The sequence below is a fragment of the Eulemur rufifrons genome, chromosome 20, assembly GCF_041146395.1.
Source record: "Eulemur rufifrons isolate Redbay chromosome 20, OSU_ERuf_1, whole genome shotgun sequence".
Lineage (NCBI taxonomy): Eukaryota > Metazoa > Chordata > Mammalia > Primates > Lemuridae > Eulemur > Eulemur rufifrons.
Window position 1 is genome coordinate 39,569,128 of NC_091002.1, and position 19,810 is coordinate 39,588,937.

The 19,810-nt window shown below is 46.1% G+C and overlaps 1 protein-coding gene across 2 annotated transcripts in view; it reads right to left on the reverse strand.

Moving 5' to 3' along the window:
• Positions 1-19,810, reverse strand: part of ELMO2 (engulfment and cell motility 2) — a 38,793-nt gene that overhangs the window by 2,452 nt on the left and 16,531 nt on the right. The window contains exons 7-21 of one of the 2 annotated variants that reach the window (XM_069496436.1): positions 18,412-18,511; positions 17,163-17,314; positions 14,355-14,433; positions 12,805-12,840; positions 10,878-10,928; positions 6,598-6,720; positions 6,149-6,283; positions 5,455-5,559; positions 5,251-5,359; positions 4,472-4,608; positions 3,165-3,328; positions 2,955-3,067; positions 2,667-2,774; positions 1,795-1,877; positions 105-182 (exon numbers count right to left, since the gene is read on the reverse strand). In XM_069496436.1, the coding sequence (XP_069352537.1) occupies positions 105-182; positions 1,795-1,877; positions 2,667-2,774; positions 2,955-3,067; positions 3,165-3,328; positions 4,472-4,608; positions 5,251-5,359; positions 5,455-5,559; positions 6,149-6,283; positions 6,598-6,720; positions 10,878-10,928; positions 12,805-12,840; positions 14,355-14,433; positions 17,163-17,314; positions 18,412-18,511 (1,573 nt within the window). The remainder of the gene's footprint in view (positions 1-104; positions 183-1,794; positions 1,878-2,666; positions 2,775-2,954; positions 3,068-3,164; positions 3,329-4,471; positions 4,609-5,250; positions 5,360-5,454; positions 5,560-6,148; positions 6,284-6,597; positions 6,721-10,877; positions 10,929-12,804; positions 12,841-14,354; positions 14,434-17,162; positions 17,315-18,411; positions 18,512-19,810) is intronic. The other variant, XM_069496435.1, reaches the window with a different exon arrangement.

A 19,810-nucleotide genomic window follows, 5' to 3' on the forward strand; every position in this document is an offset into this window, starting at 1 on the left:
TATGCTGTGGTCACCTGCCTTGACTGGGACATTTCTATTCTGCCCACTCCTCCCCTCCAGGTGGAGAGTCATTCTGCCGTCTGAGGCTGTGCCACAGTGCTCACCTCATACTTATTAGGTGCAATGAAGTTTAAGGTCTCATCAGGGTCATACAGGATAGAGAAGGCCAATTCTAGCACTTCCTGAAGGAGAAAGGGTTTCAGTTACTTAGAGCAGTGGAACAACCTGGGCTCTGCACACCAAGATCCTGACCAAAGTCCTAGTAACTTGGCATCGTTATCAAACGTGTTGATTGAGATATGATGTCATCCAGGCCCCCAGGCATGCACACAGGCATGGCTGGAGACGAGGCCCTGAAACAAGCAACCTTAACTTACCCACTCCCCGCCCAAGTCACACCTAAGATGTGGTGATACTTTTAAGATGGGGAAAAAGGTCATTTTCAACACTCAGAACCCTTGAATGTCTGAGTTCATCGTGGTAAGTTATCCTAGAAGTTTTTATTTTATGTTACCAAGATGACTGATTCTTCTTTTTATCAAGCTGTAATCGGCATAGGAATGTCTTAATAGTTTAAAAAACCACAACAAAAACAAATTGCAGACAAAGATGGGACAATTTGAGCATCAACAAAATATGTGACTGTAATGGACTGAAACAAATATAATTTGCTTAAACCCTTGAGTTCATAATAAAAAACGAACAAAACAAACACAAAATCGGTCATATTGAATGATACTGGGGAACTCACTCATTGTTTTAAGGGCAGGTACATAAAGGAAAAATCAGCTTTATCCTCTTTTCTTATATTAACTGTACCACTGGGAAGCCAACAGCAGATAAGGGCAAGCTTCTCTTCAGAGAAGTAGTTCAGCTAACAAATGAAAAGGAACGGCTGCATTAAAATATCACTAGTTTGCAAACCTTAGTTTACTAATGGAATAAGGCATTGAGCATCAACGGTCTGCTAACATCACAAGAAGAGAGACAGCCAGACATTATGTGACCCTTGATAGAACATAACACCATCTATGACACAGTCTTGCCAGAAAGATGTCAAAGCTGAACTGGATCAAACCTCTAGATCCCTCTGCCAATTTATAGATCCAGGACAGAGGAACAAGTCAAACTATACCACAGGGAGACAATCAGCAAAATTCAGATGCTGGGAAACTACCAAACAAGCAACCTGGTTTCTTCAACTAATAAACTGCAAACAAAAAAAAAAAGATGGAAAAGTTGGAGGGGAACTTATGAATTAAGAATCTTAAAAGACTAATCACAATGTGTAGACATTATTTGGATTCTGGTTTAAACAAGATGGGTATGATTGTATATGTACATATAAATGTTTATATATTTTTATATAGACATTTATAAGACAATTGGAAATTCAACTGGTAGAAATTCAATGTAATATTTAATATTAAAATAACTACTTTTTATTTCCTGTTAGGTATGATAGTGGTACTGTGGTTATGTTAAAAGAGTCCCTATATTTTAGAGATATATACTAAATATTTACAGATGAAATGATATTATACTTGGGATTTTCTTCAAAGTAATAGGGAGAGGAACAAGTGGATGGGCAGATGTTGTCACAGTTGCTGAGGGTAGGTGATGCATACACAGGAGTTCTATCTATTTTTGTGTATGTTTAAGATTCTTAATAAAACATTCAGGAATAATTTAAAGAGAGGGGAAAAGAGCAAGCATGCACTGAAAAAAACCCACTACCGACTGTACTCTCCAGGTAGCACTATGACAGCCATTCAAACCCTCCTCTCCACTCACCTTGTTCTGTTTCAGAGCACTTTTCTCCTTCATGTGGGGACAATCTTTCCCAGTGACAATGGCCTTAATGTCTGCAACAGGAACTGATAAATGATGGACATTAGTCTCTGGAAGCCATGCGCAAGTTGGTCAGTGCTTGTGTCAGTGCTGGAAGGGAGGCCCTGGGCCCACAGACTCAAAGGGCTGTATTAGCTCAGGCAGGGTGAGGGTGTGAGGTGGCTTTGGACTTGCTCCCTCCTCCCTAGTCACTTCCTATAGACCAGGGCCTGGTGAGCCTGTGTCAAAGCTAACTGGGGGTCTCTTCAGGGCTCTTGAATTTATCTCCCCAAGGAATGGGGCCTTGGACACTCACCTCACTTCCCCTTCGCAATAATGGAGATGAAAATGCCACTATAGCAAACAGCAGTGGCAGCTGCTGACAGCTGTGCTTACTACCTGCCAGTCACAACATGCCTGTCATACAATCCTCGAAGGAGGAGGAAAGTGGGGCCATTAACCCCATTTTATAGGAGAAGAAACCAAGGCAGAGGGGAGAACTATCATGCAATTAATTAGATTTCACAACTAATTTGGGGCAAAGCCAGGATTTGAATTCGGGCAGTCTGGCTTCAGAGCTTCTGCTCTTAACTACCGTCTTTCAACTTGGTCTCGAACCAACCCTTACGATCTACACACCACACTCCCATCTGTGATCTCATTAACTCTCCCAACAACCTGTGAGGTAGGCCAGGAAGAGATGATCTCTGGCAGATAAAGAAACAGGTCCTGAGAGATAAGGAGCACAAGCCCAGATAATCAGTTTGAAACAGCAGGACCAGAACCGGGTTAAATGACCCAGCCACCATGACACATCAACAGAGAAATGAACCTACTTTTCTCCTGCAGGGATTCAAATGTCACCTCCCCTTGAGGGTTGTCGTCCAAGTCACCGTAGTGCAGGACCTTGTGGTTCAGTGCCAAGCGGCAGTACCAGAACCGCTCTGGAACACAAGGGAGGCCAAGTAGGTGAGCAGGGACAGTACTGGCAAAGGTCAGGGCACACAAGGGGCAAAAGGGCCACCTGTGGCCTGCCTGCTTCCTTCAGGGCCACCTAAGCGGCTCCTCCGGGCACCAGGGACTGTGGTCAGCGAGGACCAGCCCCGGCCCATGCCTCCTCTCACCTTGCCTCCGGCGGTTCCCGATCTTCCGGAAGCTGCTGCCCTCACAGAGCCGGTTCAGGCGCTGCTGCTTGATCAGCTCAAGGATCTCAGGCTGGATCTTCTCCCTCAGCTCCCTGGAGTGGACACGCACCGGGGTGAGAGGAGGTCATGGGGACAGTGGCGCTCTGCAAGGGAGGCAGAGCTGGCGGCTGCCTCTGGGATGGCACTTACACAATTGGCGGGGACTGGAAGTCATCCTGACTCATCCTTTCCGACTGGCGCAGTCGCAGAATCTCGGAGTAGCTCAGGCTACGCAGTTTGCTCTTGAACTGATCCAAAGAGTTGGGTTTGGAGGGCAAAGCTCGGGTGATTTGCTCTCGGACCACTTGCATAACCTAAGAGCAAAAGAAGGCAACCAACTCACACCATTGTTCTGATCAATGGACAGGCCAATTCTGGAACACCAAGCTCTCTCCTACCCCAGCATCTGAAGCAGCCAGGCACTACAGACATCTGCGGGGTGGATAAGGTGCACTTTCTTAGGCGGTTATTCAGATCAAATGACTGACAATGACAGATGCCTCATTTCTCATATGTTTCAATTAGTCAACAGTGTGGGGAAATGAGCCTGGGTTTTTGGAGTCAGAGGGAAATGGGTTCAGATCTTGACTCTGTCCCTTAATCTGTTCCTTGAACAAATCACTTAATATCCTCAGGCCTCCATCTGTTTACTTTAAAGTGAGAGAAAGACACATCTTCTGATACGTGCTGCCATAAAGAACATGAGATGCTGCACGGAAGGCAAGCACAGTGCCTGGCACACTGTGGTGTGTAAAAAAAAAAAAAGCGTTAGCTCCCCTAAAACAATAACTGTTAAAACCACACTGCATGTGCAGTATGATCTCACTAGTGTAGGAAAAATGCAGAGGGAAAAAAGACTAGAGGAAAATACAAAAATGATTGTCATTGGGTGGTGGAATTATAGGTGACTTTTTCTTCTTTATACTTTCCAAATTTTTTATGATGAGATGATCAACTTCAAAACAGTCAACCCCTAGATTATCAGCTTTTGAGGGCCTGGCGCAGTGCTCTGCATAGAATGGGTACTCAGAAAGCACAGAGGGACGACTGTCGATTGAGCACCCATGATGTGCACACCCTGCCAGTCCACTCCCACCCCCCTAACATTCCCCGTTCCCAGAACCACGGCAGCACCTGCACACAGGGAGTGCTCGATAAACCATAGCTACTCTCGCTATGCTTACTCTCCTGTCCCCTAAGGAGGACAGAGGGGGCAGATGCTGGCTTCAGTGGGCAAATGAGGGCCTAGGGCACCAAGGAGAAGACACCTGCTCAAGGTTACAAGGGAGTAACAGCCAGATGGGACTGAGCTCTCCAACGCCTCAGTCTTGTGACTCAGCACTGCAGACCGAGCGGCTTTTCCAGCTCAGGGATTCTCCGGGCGCTGGCCAGCTGTCAAGAGACTGCTGTGTGACAGTCTCCTTCCATAGGCCTCAGAGCAGCTCAGTGACACTCACCTTGTTGAAGTCCTCTGCTGTTGCCCTCATCTCCTTCCAGGTCTTGTTCAACAGCTGGATGCAGATTCCAAAGAGCTCTTCAAATGCTCGGTCATGGGTAAAGAACATCGGGTGGTAGTCGTTGCGTCCTTCGTTTGCTGTGGAAGAAAACAGGGAAAGGGTAAAGCCTCTGCCTGTGGGGGCCTGGGAGCTCGTGTCCAGAAACTGGATTCTCTGCACCAAAGTCCTGAGGAACAAAAGCAGACCAAGGACTGTGGCGAAAAGGAATGTGGGGTAGGCCTTTCTCCCACTTCCTTAGCCTTCTTCTCCAGGGTGCTTGTTCTTGGTCCTCCTCTCTCTACTCTGTTACAGACCCAGCAAGCCCTTATCCACAGATGTGGGGTCGCTTCTGAACACAGCTCAAGTTGCCAGCCCAAAGCAACAGCCATGATTCCTATAAACAAGGATAAGATGAATTATCAGGGCCAGGCACAGTGGCTCACTCCTGTAATTCTAGCACTTTGGGAGGCCAAGGTAGGAGGATCGCTTAAGCCCCAGAGTTCAAGGCTGCAGTGAGCTATGATTAGGCCACTGCACTCCAGCCTGGGCAACAGAGCAAGACCCTGCCTCCTAAAACAAAACCAACAAAACAAAACAAAATAAAAAGGTGAATTATCAGTTCATGCAGTGATTTTTTTAAAAAGCCAAGAAAACCCCACATAAGTTGTCCAGTCCCACTGACATCTGACTGTTCATAATCTCGAGCGTCACTAGGAGGAGAGGGAGAGGCAGAGACTTACGTAGTTCCCCAACCTGCAGGATTTCACAGAGCATTTTAGTGAGCTCGATGGCACTGCGGCCAAAGGGGCATTCGTGTTTGTCTTCTCGGCTGCTGTTCTCCAAGACGATCTGTGGGGAGAAGAGGAAAGGAAGGATCAGGGAGATGAGGGAGGAAAGCAAGAGATGCGGCACTGGGACTGAGAAGGCCAGCCCCCCGCCTTTACCCGGATGTAGGTGTCCTGGTGGAATTTGGCCAAGTACAGCATGTTGTCCAAGGCCAGCATTCCTGGAGGAGTTTGGGTGAAGTCCATGGCCGGGTTGATGTGGTTCTGGAGAAACACAGTTGGAGACTGGGTAGTATTCCCGTGTGCGACGTGACATGAGGGGAGGCCCTCTCATCCCTACCCTCTAAGCCACTAGCATGTGGTGCCCACCTCCGTCCCAGCTCTTTCCACACGCCCATTTCTGCTACTGAACTGTGAGACCCCGGAGCACTGTGGCTGCTCACCGGGCATCCCAGCGCCTACCGTGCTGCTGGGCACCGAGGAGGTGTGCAATAAATACTTCACCAAATTAACCCCATCTACAAGCCACATTCTATTACAAAATATTCACGGTAGCTTTGCAAAGAACCTAGCTGTTTTGGTGAGAGGACAGGTCCCCTCTCTACCCACCTTGGCTGACCTCATTGGCCCTCCTATACATGGATTTGTTTCACGGGGCCAAAGGCTGCACATAAACTCGCAAACTCGTCACCACCAAAGCAAACCAAGCATCAGGGCCACTCAAGCTTCTTACTGTCATCTATTCCAGGGCCACCATTAAGAAGGAGGAGCTGTCAGGGCTCCGTCTGGGTGGGCCCTCTGACTTCCCGTCAGGGGAGAAGGCCAACCACCATCTACACTTTGGGGTACTTACAGTAAATCCCAGCATTTTGTAGTCCTTTGTGTACATGGCTTTGCGTTTTTCGGTCCCACTCCCAGGGACATTGCTAGGGTCAGACTCTGCGTCAAAAGCAATCCTCCTCAGTTCAAATATAATGTCTCTTTGAGCCTGAGAGGTAAAACAGACAGCAGGTGAATCAGCTAGCTAAGGGAAGAAAGCAAAAGAACAGTAGGTCAGGCTTTTCTGGCCTAATCAATACCTTAGGAGGTATCTCCTCTCCCATAGCAGGACAGAAATGGCCGTGGCCCTTATAGAGTCACTCCACAGGTACAAATCACACTAGATTTTCCAGGGCAGATACAACCACTTCTGCAAAGACCAAGCACAGTGCCTGGCACATAGACTAAGGGGGACTGTACCACAACCAGGAGAAAACAGCACACAATGTCAGCTAGGAAAGCTCTGCCCCACTTAGCACCTACTTGGTCATTGGGGTCCATCTTGGTCATCATCCTTTCTTCCAGAAGGTTAAAGGTCAGGACTTGAAGGACATACAGCTGATGGGCCATCTCAGTTTTGATTGGGCGGTTCCCTCGGATCACATGCTAGAAAAAGCAAAGGCATAGAGCAGGGAACTGAACTGACTGTCCCTTTGACTGAAGAGCCACATCAGTGCTAGTGAAAAAGGAAGTGTGCCAGGCAGGGAACAGAGCTCTCCTCCCACACAAGGGGACTTCATGTTCTAGAAGGGATGAAGCATGAACAGGCTTGGTTCAGGCAGAGATGATTCACTGCGTGCCCGAACGGCACCATCCCTCCTCTGCGCTCCCCTGGGCAGGGGAAGTGGGATGAAGAGCAGGGCCACACTTGGCCACACCAAAGATGGAGGAGGCCACTCCGCCAAGGCTGTGGCAGGGAACGTTGGTAGCTGGGCCCTACTCCAATCAGCCTCCCCAAAGGACTGCTAAACCCAAGACAATGGGTAGTGTGTGTGGAGAAAGATTGTTTTTCCCTTAGAAAAATAAAATATTTTGGATGGCTTCACCCCGTGGAGGGGCTTTAGATGGTACCGAGACAGCTAAACAAAGGAGAAACGTCTAAGTCTTCCACCCGGCCCCTCACACCGCCTTCTCCCCCTTCCTCTCCAACACCCATCCCTCTCCCCACTCCCTGCGTCTCCCACACCACGTCCCTCTCCGTCATCTGACTCTGTCCTCCCCATTCTCTGTGCCCCTACCTCCCCCTGCCAGTTTATCAGCTCCCCTTTTGTCCTCTGATGCCCACCCCTACTTTTGGCCCCCTCATTCTCTCTCATGTTCCGTCTGTGCTGGTTGGTCAACACTTGATCGTGCTCTTGTCTCTCACTGTCCTGTTCTCACTCCTGCCACATCCTGCTTTCCTTCTCGCTCTCTTGTACTTCTCGCCGCGCTGTCTCACCCACCATCATGAATCCTGCCACTCTTGGTTCCTTCTTGCCCAAGTGAGACCCTTGCCTAGTTTCCCACATGTACCACCTTTGAGTCCTTCACGTTCCCTGACTCAGTGCTCTCTGTCTCTAGAGCTGTGCTGTCCAGCATGGTAGCCACTAGCCAGATGTGGTTATTTGCATTTCAATCAGTTAAAACTAATTGAAGTTCAAATTTTGGTAAAGCATCATCTTCACATTAGCCACATTTTTTTTTTTTCACAAGATTATATACTTCCTGACTCATCAGCCACATTTTAAGCACTCAAGAGTCACATGTGGCTAGTGGCTACTGCACTGCATAGTGCAGAGACAGAACATTTCTCTTAGCACCCGAAGTTCTACCAAATAGCACTGCTCTAGAGCTCTCTAACTCTAGGAGACTATCTTTTTAAAGCTCCCTCTAACTTTAGATCAGCTCACTCTAGAGCTTCCTCTGGCTCTAGATCAATCTCTTTAGACCTGCACAATCCAGTTTGGTAGCCACTAGGCCCGTGAAACCGAGATGTGCTTTGAGTATAAATGCACACTGGATCTTGAGGCCTTAGTATGAAAAAAGAAAATTTGAAATATCTCATTATAATGTTTTATATTATTACATATTGAAATGATAATGTTTTGGATATCTTGGGTTAAATAAAATCTATTATTGAACTTGATTTCCCTGATTCCTTTTTTAATGTTGCTACTAGAGAGTTTAAAATCACGCAAAGGACTTGCATTATATTTCCACGGGACAGCCCTATCCTAGACCTCTTTGCTATTTGCGTGACTCCAGAGCTCTCTCCCTTCTCTGTCTCTTTCTTTCTCTAGATCTGCACTGCCCAATACAGTAGTCAAAAGCCACATATGGATAAATTTAAACTGAAATTAAAATCACATATTCAGTCCCCAGCCACACTAGACTCATTTCAAGTGCTCAAGAGCCACACATGGCTAGTGGCTACCATTTTGGGCAGAGAGTAGTGTGTCCAAACTAGAGTGCAGCGTGTGCTAATGCACTCAAGCCAGCACCCCTCCCCCTGAACTGGTGACTATGCCCAGCCCTCCAGCTCCTGCTCTGTCTCTCACGCATGAGATCTCTCATCTTAGCTCAGTTTCAGGGTTCCTCTCAACTCCCCAAGTTTACTTTCTCTCTCTGCTCTGCACCTGTCTCCCCTGAAGCTTCCCTTCCCTCCATTCTCCCCCAGTCTCTCTCCTGGCGCAGGGTCTCTTCCTTGCCATGCCACTGCTTCCCCTCCACACCCCTCCTTCTGCCTCACTCTGAGCCTTTCTTCTCTCTGCTCCCTCTCTCCACCACCCTGATTTCTCCCTACCTGTCTATCCCTATTCTTTCCTCCTCACTTCCCTCCATAATTTAGAAATAGCTTTGAATAGAGGTGGCAGCTGATGCGATCTTGTTTTTTTTTTTTTCACTTTAATCTCCTTTCTCAAACTTAAGAGACAGCATAGCTGGAAGGTAATTAATCACTCTAGCCATCAATGGCTTAAACAAGTACAGCTCCAGTCTGATGTGTTATAGTTTCAGGGTTTTTACCTGCAGTCGTAGTTGGCTGTCAAGCATCTCGGGGCCTAAGCTCTCTGGCTTGACTCAGTGAAATCCCTGGACTTCAGGGACCATGCATTCACCATTTCCTGCCAGACCATTTAAGTCCTGAGTCCTGATGCTGAATTGCTTTCTACTGTGGAATCTTTACTTGTTCACAAGGTTTGTCCAGAAATTAAGTTGAACTTCTAACCCTACCGAGGTCAATAATAAGTCTCAAACATAATTAAATTTCCCTCAGAAGGGCACCCTCACCCCGACACGTGCAGAGGAGAGTGCCCAGGACAGCTGCGCAGGAGTGTGGATAGCATGCGTGGGAACCTGGGCACTCCCCGCCACTTGTGGGCAATGTGCTAGCATTTGCTCAGGGCCCCTCCTGCCAGGCCGGTAGCTGGGTGTAACCGGTGAAGCGGTCAGCAGAGAGGACTTCTGCACGGGGAAGTCTGTGGACTCTGCGTGTTTAGAGCATGGCCGACTGCTCAACCTCACAAGTGCTCAGAGCTAACTTCTTCGATTTCACACCTTGGCACCGTGTTCTGCCAGTACAAGGAGCATGCTTACCAAAGTGCCAGACACCCTGCTGCGCACTCTATGTACCTGAGATCAGTTCATTTATTCCTCACATCCAAACGAGCAAATTGAAGCCCAGAGGAGTTAAGTGAATTGATCAAGATCAAAGATTGGAAAATGGCAGTGCAAGGAGGCTGGCTGACTCCAAAGTCCACGTTCAACATCAAGTGTTTTACACTTGACTTCTAGATTCTCATTTTATTCCCTTCACTGTGGTCTACCAGTTTTGCCCTGTTTTTGACAACTGATAAAATTGCTTCCTTTTAATCTAGATCCTTCACTCTCTTTCCCAGGTCCCACCTTAGCCCTCTTCCATCCCAGACCACCACTGGGTGACAGGGAATCAGACCTCCTTCCAGATCCCTCCACCACCACCACCAACTCCCACTCTACTCTCCCTGCCTCAGACACCCCTGAGTGCTCTTTCTCAAGTGCAAATCTGGTTATTTCACCATCCTAATTAACCCCCTCAGTTGTCCTTAGGAGTTAGACTAAGGCCTTACCTGATCCAGTGTTTTCTACCTCTCCAGCCTCATCACAAATCTGCTCCTTGCCCCACCCTGAACCCAATCACACACTCCTAGGTTCCAACCACCCTGTTCCTGGAATTCCTGTTCTTCCCGGTCTGCCTAGTTACCCTGCGCTGCTCACCTGAAGAGACTCCTCCAAAGGTTTCCTGACACCCTCTCCTTCAAGGCAGGACTCACTGCTCCCCAGACCACAGACACTGACCACACTGTGCTATGATCACTGGTCTTTCCTACTTGACCAGAAGGTCTTTAAGAGCAAACACACTGTCTTTATTTATCTCTGTCAGTGTCCTACACAGTTCAGATTTATGATCAGTATTAGCTGAATCACCTTCCTCTTTTGTGCTGATTTTGACATATTTTCTCTGGATAAAAATTTTGGAGCAGCAGGGTAACAAACAGTATAACTGGCCTTGTCCCTCCCTGGAGGCACTGCAATTCCTGGTGGGATGACTTCCTAGAGACAATTCTGCTCACAGAGGATTACAAGAAAAATCTTTCCAGTTTAAGAAGTGTTCGGTAGCTATTGCTAAGTTCCCTCTGTGTACCCTCAGCACACTAGAAATTTTAATAATACTAATAGGACAACACCTATAATGGTAATAATAATTGCTATTAACAGGAACAAAATAGTGTGTTCCAGGAACTTACATTCAGGATTATAGACCGAAGGTGCTTCTGTGCAAATGCATTGGCCATATCCTATGGAGAAAAATAAGTACATGTCAGGGAAGGTGGCAGACGCACACCCGTGTCAACTATCAAGAGGACGGTGATGTCATACCTCTGGGGCTTTTTCTTAAAGTTTTTTCTTTTCAAATGAAAAGTGGGTGAATGAAAGAAAATCTACCATCAATTGTATTTTATACTCTGAAAAATTTCTTCACTCTTTTTTGAGAGTGCAAATTAGCTCAAGTAGGGTTTCCCTTCTTAATGGCATAATGGACCGCATCATCTTCAAAGACAGACGTGGACTGCTTGAGGATGAGACACTTGCGTCACAAGGATGCCGGCAATGGACATTGCACGTGGAGCACAGAGCAGTGTGATGGATTCCAAGCCACATGCATCGTTCCACGCAGACCCCACCGCCAAGGCTGGAAGGGCCCCAGCTCCTCCCCAGCCCCCAGCAGACGGGCTGGGGCACGGACGCGCTAAGTCAGTACGTAGTCTGCGACTCACTTCTGACTGGCCGAGGGAGCAATGTGTTGGGTGCTTTGGGGTGATTTTTCATAATAGATTCACCTTTTTAATTCTATTTGATTCAGACTTTGACAGTAATGCTTTATTTATTTAGCAGATCCAGGAAATAAGGTATCCTACGTAAATGAATCTTCCAGGGAGCAAAGCTTTAAGGGTTCTCTCAGAACCATTATTTTGACCATTCTTATGTAAATTTAAAAAAATATATTACATACACTTCTTTATTTCTGAAGCAACCATAATGATTATAATTTAATCACTGCCAAGGACTTGGCTTCATCAAAAGGAATATCGGTTATTATTCTGTGTTGTGACACCGTAATACCCTGAGGAGCTACTGAAATGTGAAGCTATTTTCCCCTAAACAAAATGGTCCCAGATTACAATGCTTTTAATTTTTCTGACAGCTTTTCATAATTCTTCTGTCTCCTCCTTCCAATGTCAGCCATCACTTCTTACTAATGTTAATTAGCATGACTTCACTTTCTAAACTGCTGCCTTCATTTACTTTTATAGATAATTCTAAATCAATGGGCCTCAGGGAGCTGTCACACCTCTCCCATGGAGCAATATCCATGAGCTCTGTCATTTTTCTCGGAGCTAAAAGGCCTTTCTCTCTCACTTCCAGATTTCTAGCCATATTCCAAATGGCTGACACTGCCAGGAACATTAAGTTTTATTTTGCATTCCCTGAGCACACACTAGCTGGCAGAGGAGGAAGGTGGCCTAGAAACTTCTCTGGTAGCTATAGGCGGTCGGTTGAGATTAAATCTTGCCGTGGACAACTCACAAAGTGAGTAATTGACAGTGGTCTACAGCTCAAATATAAAGGTCTTAGACCAAAAGCCTCTCCGTGGTGCCAGGGGGAAGCACTTATCCTCTTTCACATCCTCACAAAGCTGACCTCTCCAAAGCTCCCTCTAACCAAGAAATGAGCATCCAAACTCCCTTTTGTCAACTGTCTAACCTTGTCAGAGTCCTACAGTCTAGTAAGAGTCCAGAAAAGGCATGGATTTACCTTTACTCTTTTGCTAAGGCAAGTTGGACGGCGACGCATCTGTGGTATTGTCTAGATGAAAGTCACAAGCTGTTTCTGAATCTGATCTTCCCTAGTTGAACCACAGACCCATGCAAAGGGAAATTACAAAGGAAAGCCTGGGCCACATACCCCAGGGCAGCTACCCCCTAATCCTTTCTGTGACTCTAATCTGAAGTACTTCCCTAAGAGTCCTGACAAAGGAGATTCACAACACGTGACCTTTCCCTGGGTCTGGACGTGCCCTGAACATCTAGATCAGACCGTGACATTTTGGCCCAGCTTTGACCTCCCCACCTGGAAGGCCCGGGGCCCTCTCCACACAGCGGTGCTACTTACAGTGACAGGCAGGTCTAGAGGATTAAGGTGCTTGTCCTGCCGGCAGGAAGCAAAAAGCACAGAGAGAAGCAGACGGAATGAGCTTTCAGCTTACATTCAAACATGGACTGGGAAGGAAGACATTAACAGAGCCAAGCCATCCAGAAGGACAAGGACAGACAGAACCACAGATGCCCTGGTCTTCCCTCCAGAATCTACCAAGAGCTTGGTACGTGATTCCACTTGGATGTCATCTCACTGAGCCCATGATATTGACACAGAATTAAGTCTTATTTTTGTACACGATTAAGGTTTTTCTCAGAGAAATCTAGAATGTTAGTGTTGGAAGGGCCCTCAGAGATCATTTAATCTAGCCCTTTCGTTTTACAGAAAGAGAAACCGAGACCCACAGAGGTTAAAAAGACTAGTCCAGCCAGTAGCAGGGGAAGTACTTAGTCCCAGGCCCCTCAGATCTTAGGTCAGTGCTCGTTCCACCACCCAGCTGATTCCCTGTTTCCTCCTGGGTAAAATGGGGGTCTTGTTTTTCCTCATGACATTCTTGTGAGGTAAATGGGGCAGATTTTTTTTTTTTGTTGTTGAGACAGAGTCTCACTTTGTTGCCCAGGCTAGAGTGAGTGCCGTGGCGTCAGCTTAGCTCACAGCAACCTCAGACTCCTCGGCTTAAGCGATCCTACTGCCTCAGCCTCCCGAGTAGCTGGGACTACAGGCATGCGCCACTATGCCCGGCTAATTTTTTCTATATAGATTTTTAGTTGTCCATATAATTTCTTTCTATTTTTAGTAGAGACGGGGTCTCGCTCTTGCTCAGGCTGGTCTCGAACTCCTGAGCTCAAGCGATCCACCCGCCTCGGCCTCCCAGAGAGCTAGGATTACAGGCGTGAGCTACCGCGCCCGGCCAATGGGGCAGATGTTGTTGCTCCCACATTACAGGTAAGGAAACTGAGGTTCAAAAAGGCAGAGCTATCTGCATGTTACACAGCTAACGGATAGGGGAAGAAAGATGTTTAGAATCTGGATCAGAGGACCTTTATACACGAAACTCAGTGTGAAGTCCCATTTATTTTGGACCTCTTGGACTCAGTGGTGCCCACAGGGTCTCCTCTTCCTTATTCTTGATCCTCTAACACAGGAGTTAGCAAACTATGGCCATATTAGGCTTGTTGCCTGTTTGTGTGAACAAGGTTTTACTGGGAGACAGCCATACCCGTTCATTTACCTATTGCCCGAGGCTGTTTTTGCTACAACAGCAAGGTTGAGCAGCTGCCACATGAACCATAGGGCCCATGAAGTGGAGAATATTTACTCTCTGGCCTTTTAGAGGAAAAAGTTGGAAGGCCCCTGCTCTGACATAAGACCTGGCTGGTTTCCCCACCTAGTTCTCTTCTCAGTCTTCCCCAGCAAAGCCGCCCTGCTGGGCTCTGGCCACAGAGGGCTAAGAGGACTCTTGGGAAAATGGCTGGATTTCTGCTTTCTACACAGCAAAGAGTGGGTGGGGTCAGCATTATTCTCAGAAAAGCCCAGATGAAAAGTGTGTAAAGGCAGCCACAGACCTGTCGCTTGTCTTCAGGAGCCTTCAGAAAAAGTGCGTTAATCAGTGCAATGGCGTAGGTCTGAATCTCCTGGTTGGAGCTGTGTCAATGGAGAAAGAAGGCAGAGGGAGATTAGAAGACTGAACAGCAAGATGATGCTTTGAGATGGTCTAAAACAATCACTCACAGATTGTAATCAAATCGTAATCTGAGGCTGAGTCTCAAAAGCATTAACGGTGGGCATGCTCTCGACCCGGCAATTCCACTACTAGGAACGTATTCTGAGACAGTAATCAGAATGCTGTGCAAGACTTATTGACTAGGTGTTTCACTAAAGTACTGTTAAAAAAGGACAGCATGGTAAGTGATCCAAATGTTCACCTTAGCAACTCTGTTTATACATATGAGAATCCTAGTAATTATTCAAAATCATGTTTTAGTGTAAAGATTCTTAACCTGGGATTCAGGGATGGACTTAGAGTATCTGTGAACTCCAGAAATGGTACGGAAATTATTCTATGTAGTTAGTCAACTATGTAATATTTTTTCCAAAGAGGTGAGAGTTCATAGCTATTGATGGATTTTCAAAGGTGTCTGGGATGCAAGAAAGGTTTAGAACTACCCTTTTAGAAGAATCTTTGACATGGAGCGATGTTCAAGATATTATTCAGTTAAAAAAAATCATGGTACACATAGTATGTATAGTAAGATCCCAATTTTGTACTGGAGGGACATTCAATTAATGTTTACCAGTGGGTATGTCTGGAGGGGGCATAATGGGAAAATAATTTACTTTTTGTGCTTTTCTGTATTTTCTAAGTCTTTGAATACAAACTTATCTTACTTTATTTTAAACAAACAAAATAACTACAATCATTCTCTGGAATCTTATAATCCTGGCACTTCACAAGATGTCCCCACCTGCCATGTTGTGGGTGCCTTCTGTGGCTCTTTCCAGAGGGGCTGATGGGCTTTTTGGTCCTGGTCAGGCAGGGGGCACCTAAGAGTCTAATAGAGGGCACCAAGTGTCCCTAAGCCCAAACAGCAGAACACGTAAGTTCTGGTGACAGCTGTGGACTTAAAGTATTCACCAGTAACCCTTAAGAAATGCCATGTTCCTCTATCATCCTTAGGGAAGCAACTGGGGTCATTCTCAATTCTGAGACAAAAAGAAAAAAAAAAAACAGAGAAGTTCAATGCTGTGTGCAGAAACTTGTAAAAAAACAACAGAAAGATAGGTGTGAGGTCACAGGAAAATCAGAACTCTATCTGGAGTTTATAATGTCCCTCTCACTCTAATCAACCTTGTTGGCTCTTTGGATATGAAAGCTGAGGGTGAAGAATTCTTTAAAAGTGACAGCAAGAAATCAGAGCTGCAAGGAAATCATTGTGCTTTCTTTTTACTTGGATTAGTGGAGAAAAACAGGGTGGGAGCACAGCTGAGCGAGGACAGGGCTGCTATGAACTGTCAAATCCCTGGAACCGGCAGGGGATCTGGCAGCATTCTGGCAATACCCAATACGACAGAAGTGAGCGTGAGTCAGAGAGGAACCAACAATATTACCACCCTTGTTTTGGGAAGTCCAGTTCCCTTAAATTGTATAGACCAGTTGAAAGTGAAGTAAAAAGAATGGAGAGGAGAGAAACGGTACTCCAATTGGTTCATTTGTCATCTGTTTTTTTAATCTGGTAAAATGTTTTAGAATGTGATAAGCTTCTTTTTTTTTTTTTTTGAGACAGAGTCTCACTCTGTTGCCCAGGCTAGAGTGAGTGCCGTGGCATCAGCCTAGCTCACAGCAACCTCAAACTCCTGGGCTCGAGTGATCCTCCTGCCTCAGCCTCCCAAGTAGCTGGGACTACAGGCATGCGCCACCATGCCCAGCTAATTTTTTCTATATATTTTTAGTTATCCAACTAATTTCTTTCTATTTTTTTTTTTTTTTTTAGTTGAGACAGGGTCTCGCTCTTGCTCAGGCTGGTCTCAAACTCCTGAGCTCAAACGATCCACCTACCTCAGCCTCCCAGAATGCTAGGTAGAATATGATAAGCTTCTTAAAAAACAAACACAAACAAACAAACAAACAAACAAAAAAGACCCTGAATTTATTAAATATCTACTGTGTGCTGGCCACTCTACTAGACCATTTTTTAAATCTTCTTTGATCCTCACAGTCTGAGAGGTGAGGTGATTAACCCCAGTCTACAGATGAGGACACTGAGGCCAGAAGAGACTAGGTAACTTGCTACAGGCAGAGACCTTGTACGTGGTAGAGCCTGGATTTGAACTGACATCCTGAACTCACATCCTACACAATACTTCTTATTTTACTATTCTCCACAGTGCATTGTTAGTTCAGTTAAGTGTTCATTCAGCAAATACTAATTGAGCTTCTACTTAAAGCAAGGGATACAAAAATGGTTGGTCCATGTTTCCAGGAAATTCAAAGTTTAAAATGGGCAACAGATAATAAAAATACAGTATTTTATATAATTATCTTAGGTATAGACAGACACTATTTGGCCCATAGGGCAGAAAGCATCTATCTAATTTGTCTGGTATCAGGGTGGTATAGGAAGATTGGGAAAACCTTCACTTTAGCCTAAGGGGCAAGGGGAGTTACCGAGGATTTTAGGCAGGAGCATGACATGATCAGGTCTGAATTATGGGAGGAATTTTGGCAGTAGTGTGGAAGAGGTAATGAATGAATGAACAAGCAGACCATAGCTTGGAATATAAGCAAAGCAGAGGTAGGATTGGAAGACTTAAACAAAATAAGAGGAGAAAAGAGAACAGACAAGTGAAGGGAGGGGTTACGGTCTCTTACTCACACTTGGAGGTGTGAGATGAGCTGGCCCACGGTGATTTCCTCTGCTATCTTCTGGTACAGACTCTGGCTGTTCAAGACCATGCTCTCCAGGATGGCCAGGGACCTCTGAAGGATTGACACATCCACCATGGGCTGGCTCACGTACCCTGCAATCTGGACCAGGGAAGGGTAAATCAGCCAGGAAGCTCAGGATCCAAGAAAGCTGGACAGCTTATGTATCTGATGCTAGCTCTTAAAGTTCTTTCCTTTTAGGCATGATGACCACATTTGGGCAGTTGCTGCTATGTGGACTGTGGTATCTGGGTTATGGCTACCCTAGCCAATGTGCCAGGCATCCCCTAGGCATGTGTAGCTCAATTGCAGATGACAGTATCCATTCAGTTATGCTTCCTCAGAATCTAAAAGCTTAATCCTTTTTTCCCCCCCCAAAATAAGGGTTCAGGGCATGAGAAAGCAGAGTATAGAAAGCAAAGGATATTACCGATAGCGGGATCTCATTTTATCTCCATGTATTCTTTCTCTAACATATACTTTCTCCCTATGCACACTTACAATATCATAGACTTTGAGAGGCAGAAAAGACCTAGGATTCTTTTAATCTAATCCCTCTTCTCAATCCCCAATATTACTGACACATGGTAATTTCACTTTTGCCCAAATATCTCCAGTGTTGGCATGTCCCGTGTCCTAAGCCAATGCGGGGTGAAATTCTAGGTCAGCAGATATAATATTCATTGGTTTTAGTTCAGTTTTCTGAATTGACACTGCCCCCTCTTGCAGAAGAAAGGGGGGCTAAACCAGAAGTGCCCCCTCCTACCTACTGAGTTCAGTCTGATAATTCAAACAGGCTAACTTGCAGATTTGTAAACAGAAGGCAGATTTGCAAATGGAATGCACATTTTTTATCCAAAGAGAAGGGAGAGCTCAGGAAGCCAGTCAGAAGACTCAAGGATAGCACTGGCTGACTGGCTGGTTTTATCCCAAGTGTCACTGACAATCCAATTCTACTTTGACCACATTCAGTTCAGAGAACCCAGTTCCATCTCCTCAGTGCAGGCCCTGAGAGTGTAACAAAGCGTAAATCTTTCAGGAGCCACAAGAAGACCGAAGCTCATGGATGAAAAATCTGGCCCCAGGGAACAGAGAGCTGACCCTCCCCAGAATGGCTGTCCTGCCCATGTCTCCCCTTAAGCCCAGAGAACAACTGGCAGCCGAGAGAGGAGAGAAAGACAGACTGTTGGAGGCCTCACCTGCTTAATAAAGGTGATTGAAACCATGTCCCAGGAGACAATGCCATGGTCCATGAGCTCTAAGAAGGCAGTCAGGGTGAATGCCAGCATCTCACTGTAGCTGAGACATGTGCAACACACACACAAAATACAGAGATTCAGATCCGGGGAACACAGATATGAAGGCAGCCACGAAAGGGATGGATTTCAATGTAAACCCCTTGGGAAATCAGTCGCTGCAACCTGAAGTGCCTGCGTGCACACCTAGCCAGACGTAGAACAGATTCAGCCCAGGTATCTGTCATCAAAAAAACAGGCTGCTGGATGATTAGCTTTCCTTCCTCATATTGCTTCATCTTAGGGAAACAGAATCACTTATCCATTTCCCAGGACCTAAGAAGACATCAGGCCTTTGTCAAACTCCAACATTTGTTGGAGGGGCCTAAGGGAACTTAAGTCCCATGTTAATGTTTAGGCCAAAAGGCAGCAGAGTGCAGGAGAGAGCACAAAGTGTGAACATGGGTTCAACTCCTATTCGACCTTTTACTAACCAAGCAAATTTTATCTTTTCAAACTGCAATTTCTTCCTCTGTAAAATTGAGTTAGTCTCACAGCATTAACCTCACTGGGCTGTGGTGAGGGCAAGATGATGATATATGCACAGCCCTCACTGGTCAAGAATAAGGATTCAAACGTCTTCTCTTTTTTTGTCTCTCCTACTTATATATTTAACCCTTTATAAATCTGTGCAGTGCCCTAGAATTAACAAACAATATTCCCATTTACAAAGCATGTTCAGACACATTCTCATTATCAATAATCCTTACAACAATACTGCAAGGTAGGTATTACTATCCCCAAGTTAAGGAGGAGAAAATTAAGGTCCATCTAACCCTGCACTCTTGGGAAACTGCAGAACTCTTGTGTCAGTGCTGATGGCAGCCAAAGGCTTCAGGACTTCACTACAGCTGGAAGAGCCAAGACTTAAAACAAATAACTATGATTAGTTGCTCAATTTGGCTGAAAATCTTAATAGCTGATCCATCGGCTAAGAGAAGATTTCTGACTCCCTCTCTGCCAACTTAGGCTCTACAGGCTTAGGTGAGAACCCAAGCATCTGTTTATTCACTGCTGATCACAAGCCACAGCTTCCCACCACATTCTTCCTAACTCTGGGATATTATAAAGACGCCATGGTATATCACCAAGTTCGGGATCGCCTCCTCTCTGTGCAAATGTGTGGCAGGGAGATGGCGAATGGGTAGGGGTAACCTGTGGAGAACACAAAGGCAGGTGTGTGTGTGCGTGTGCATGCATGTGCACGGGAAGGATGGGGCCTGGAGAGGGAGGGAGCAGGGGAGGTTAAAAAGAGACAGACACCTGTTCTGGGAGATGATGGGCAGTCTGCGCGCAACCCTCA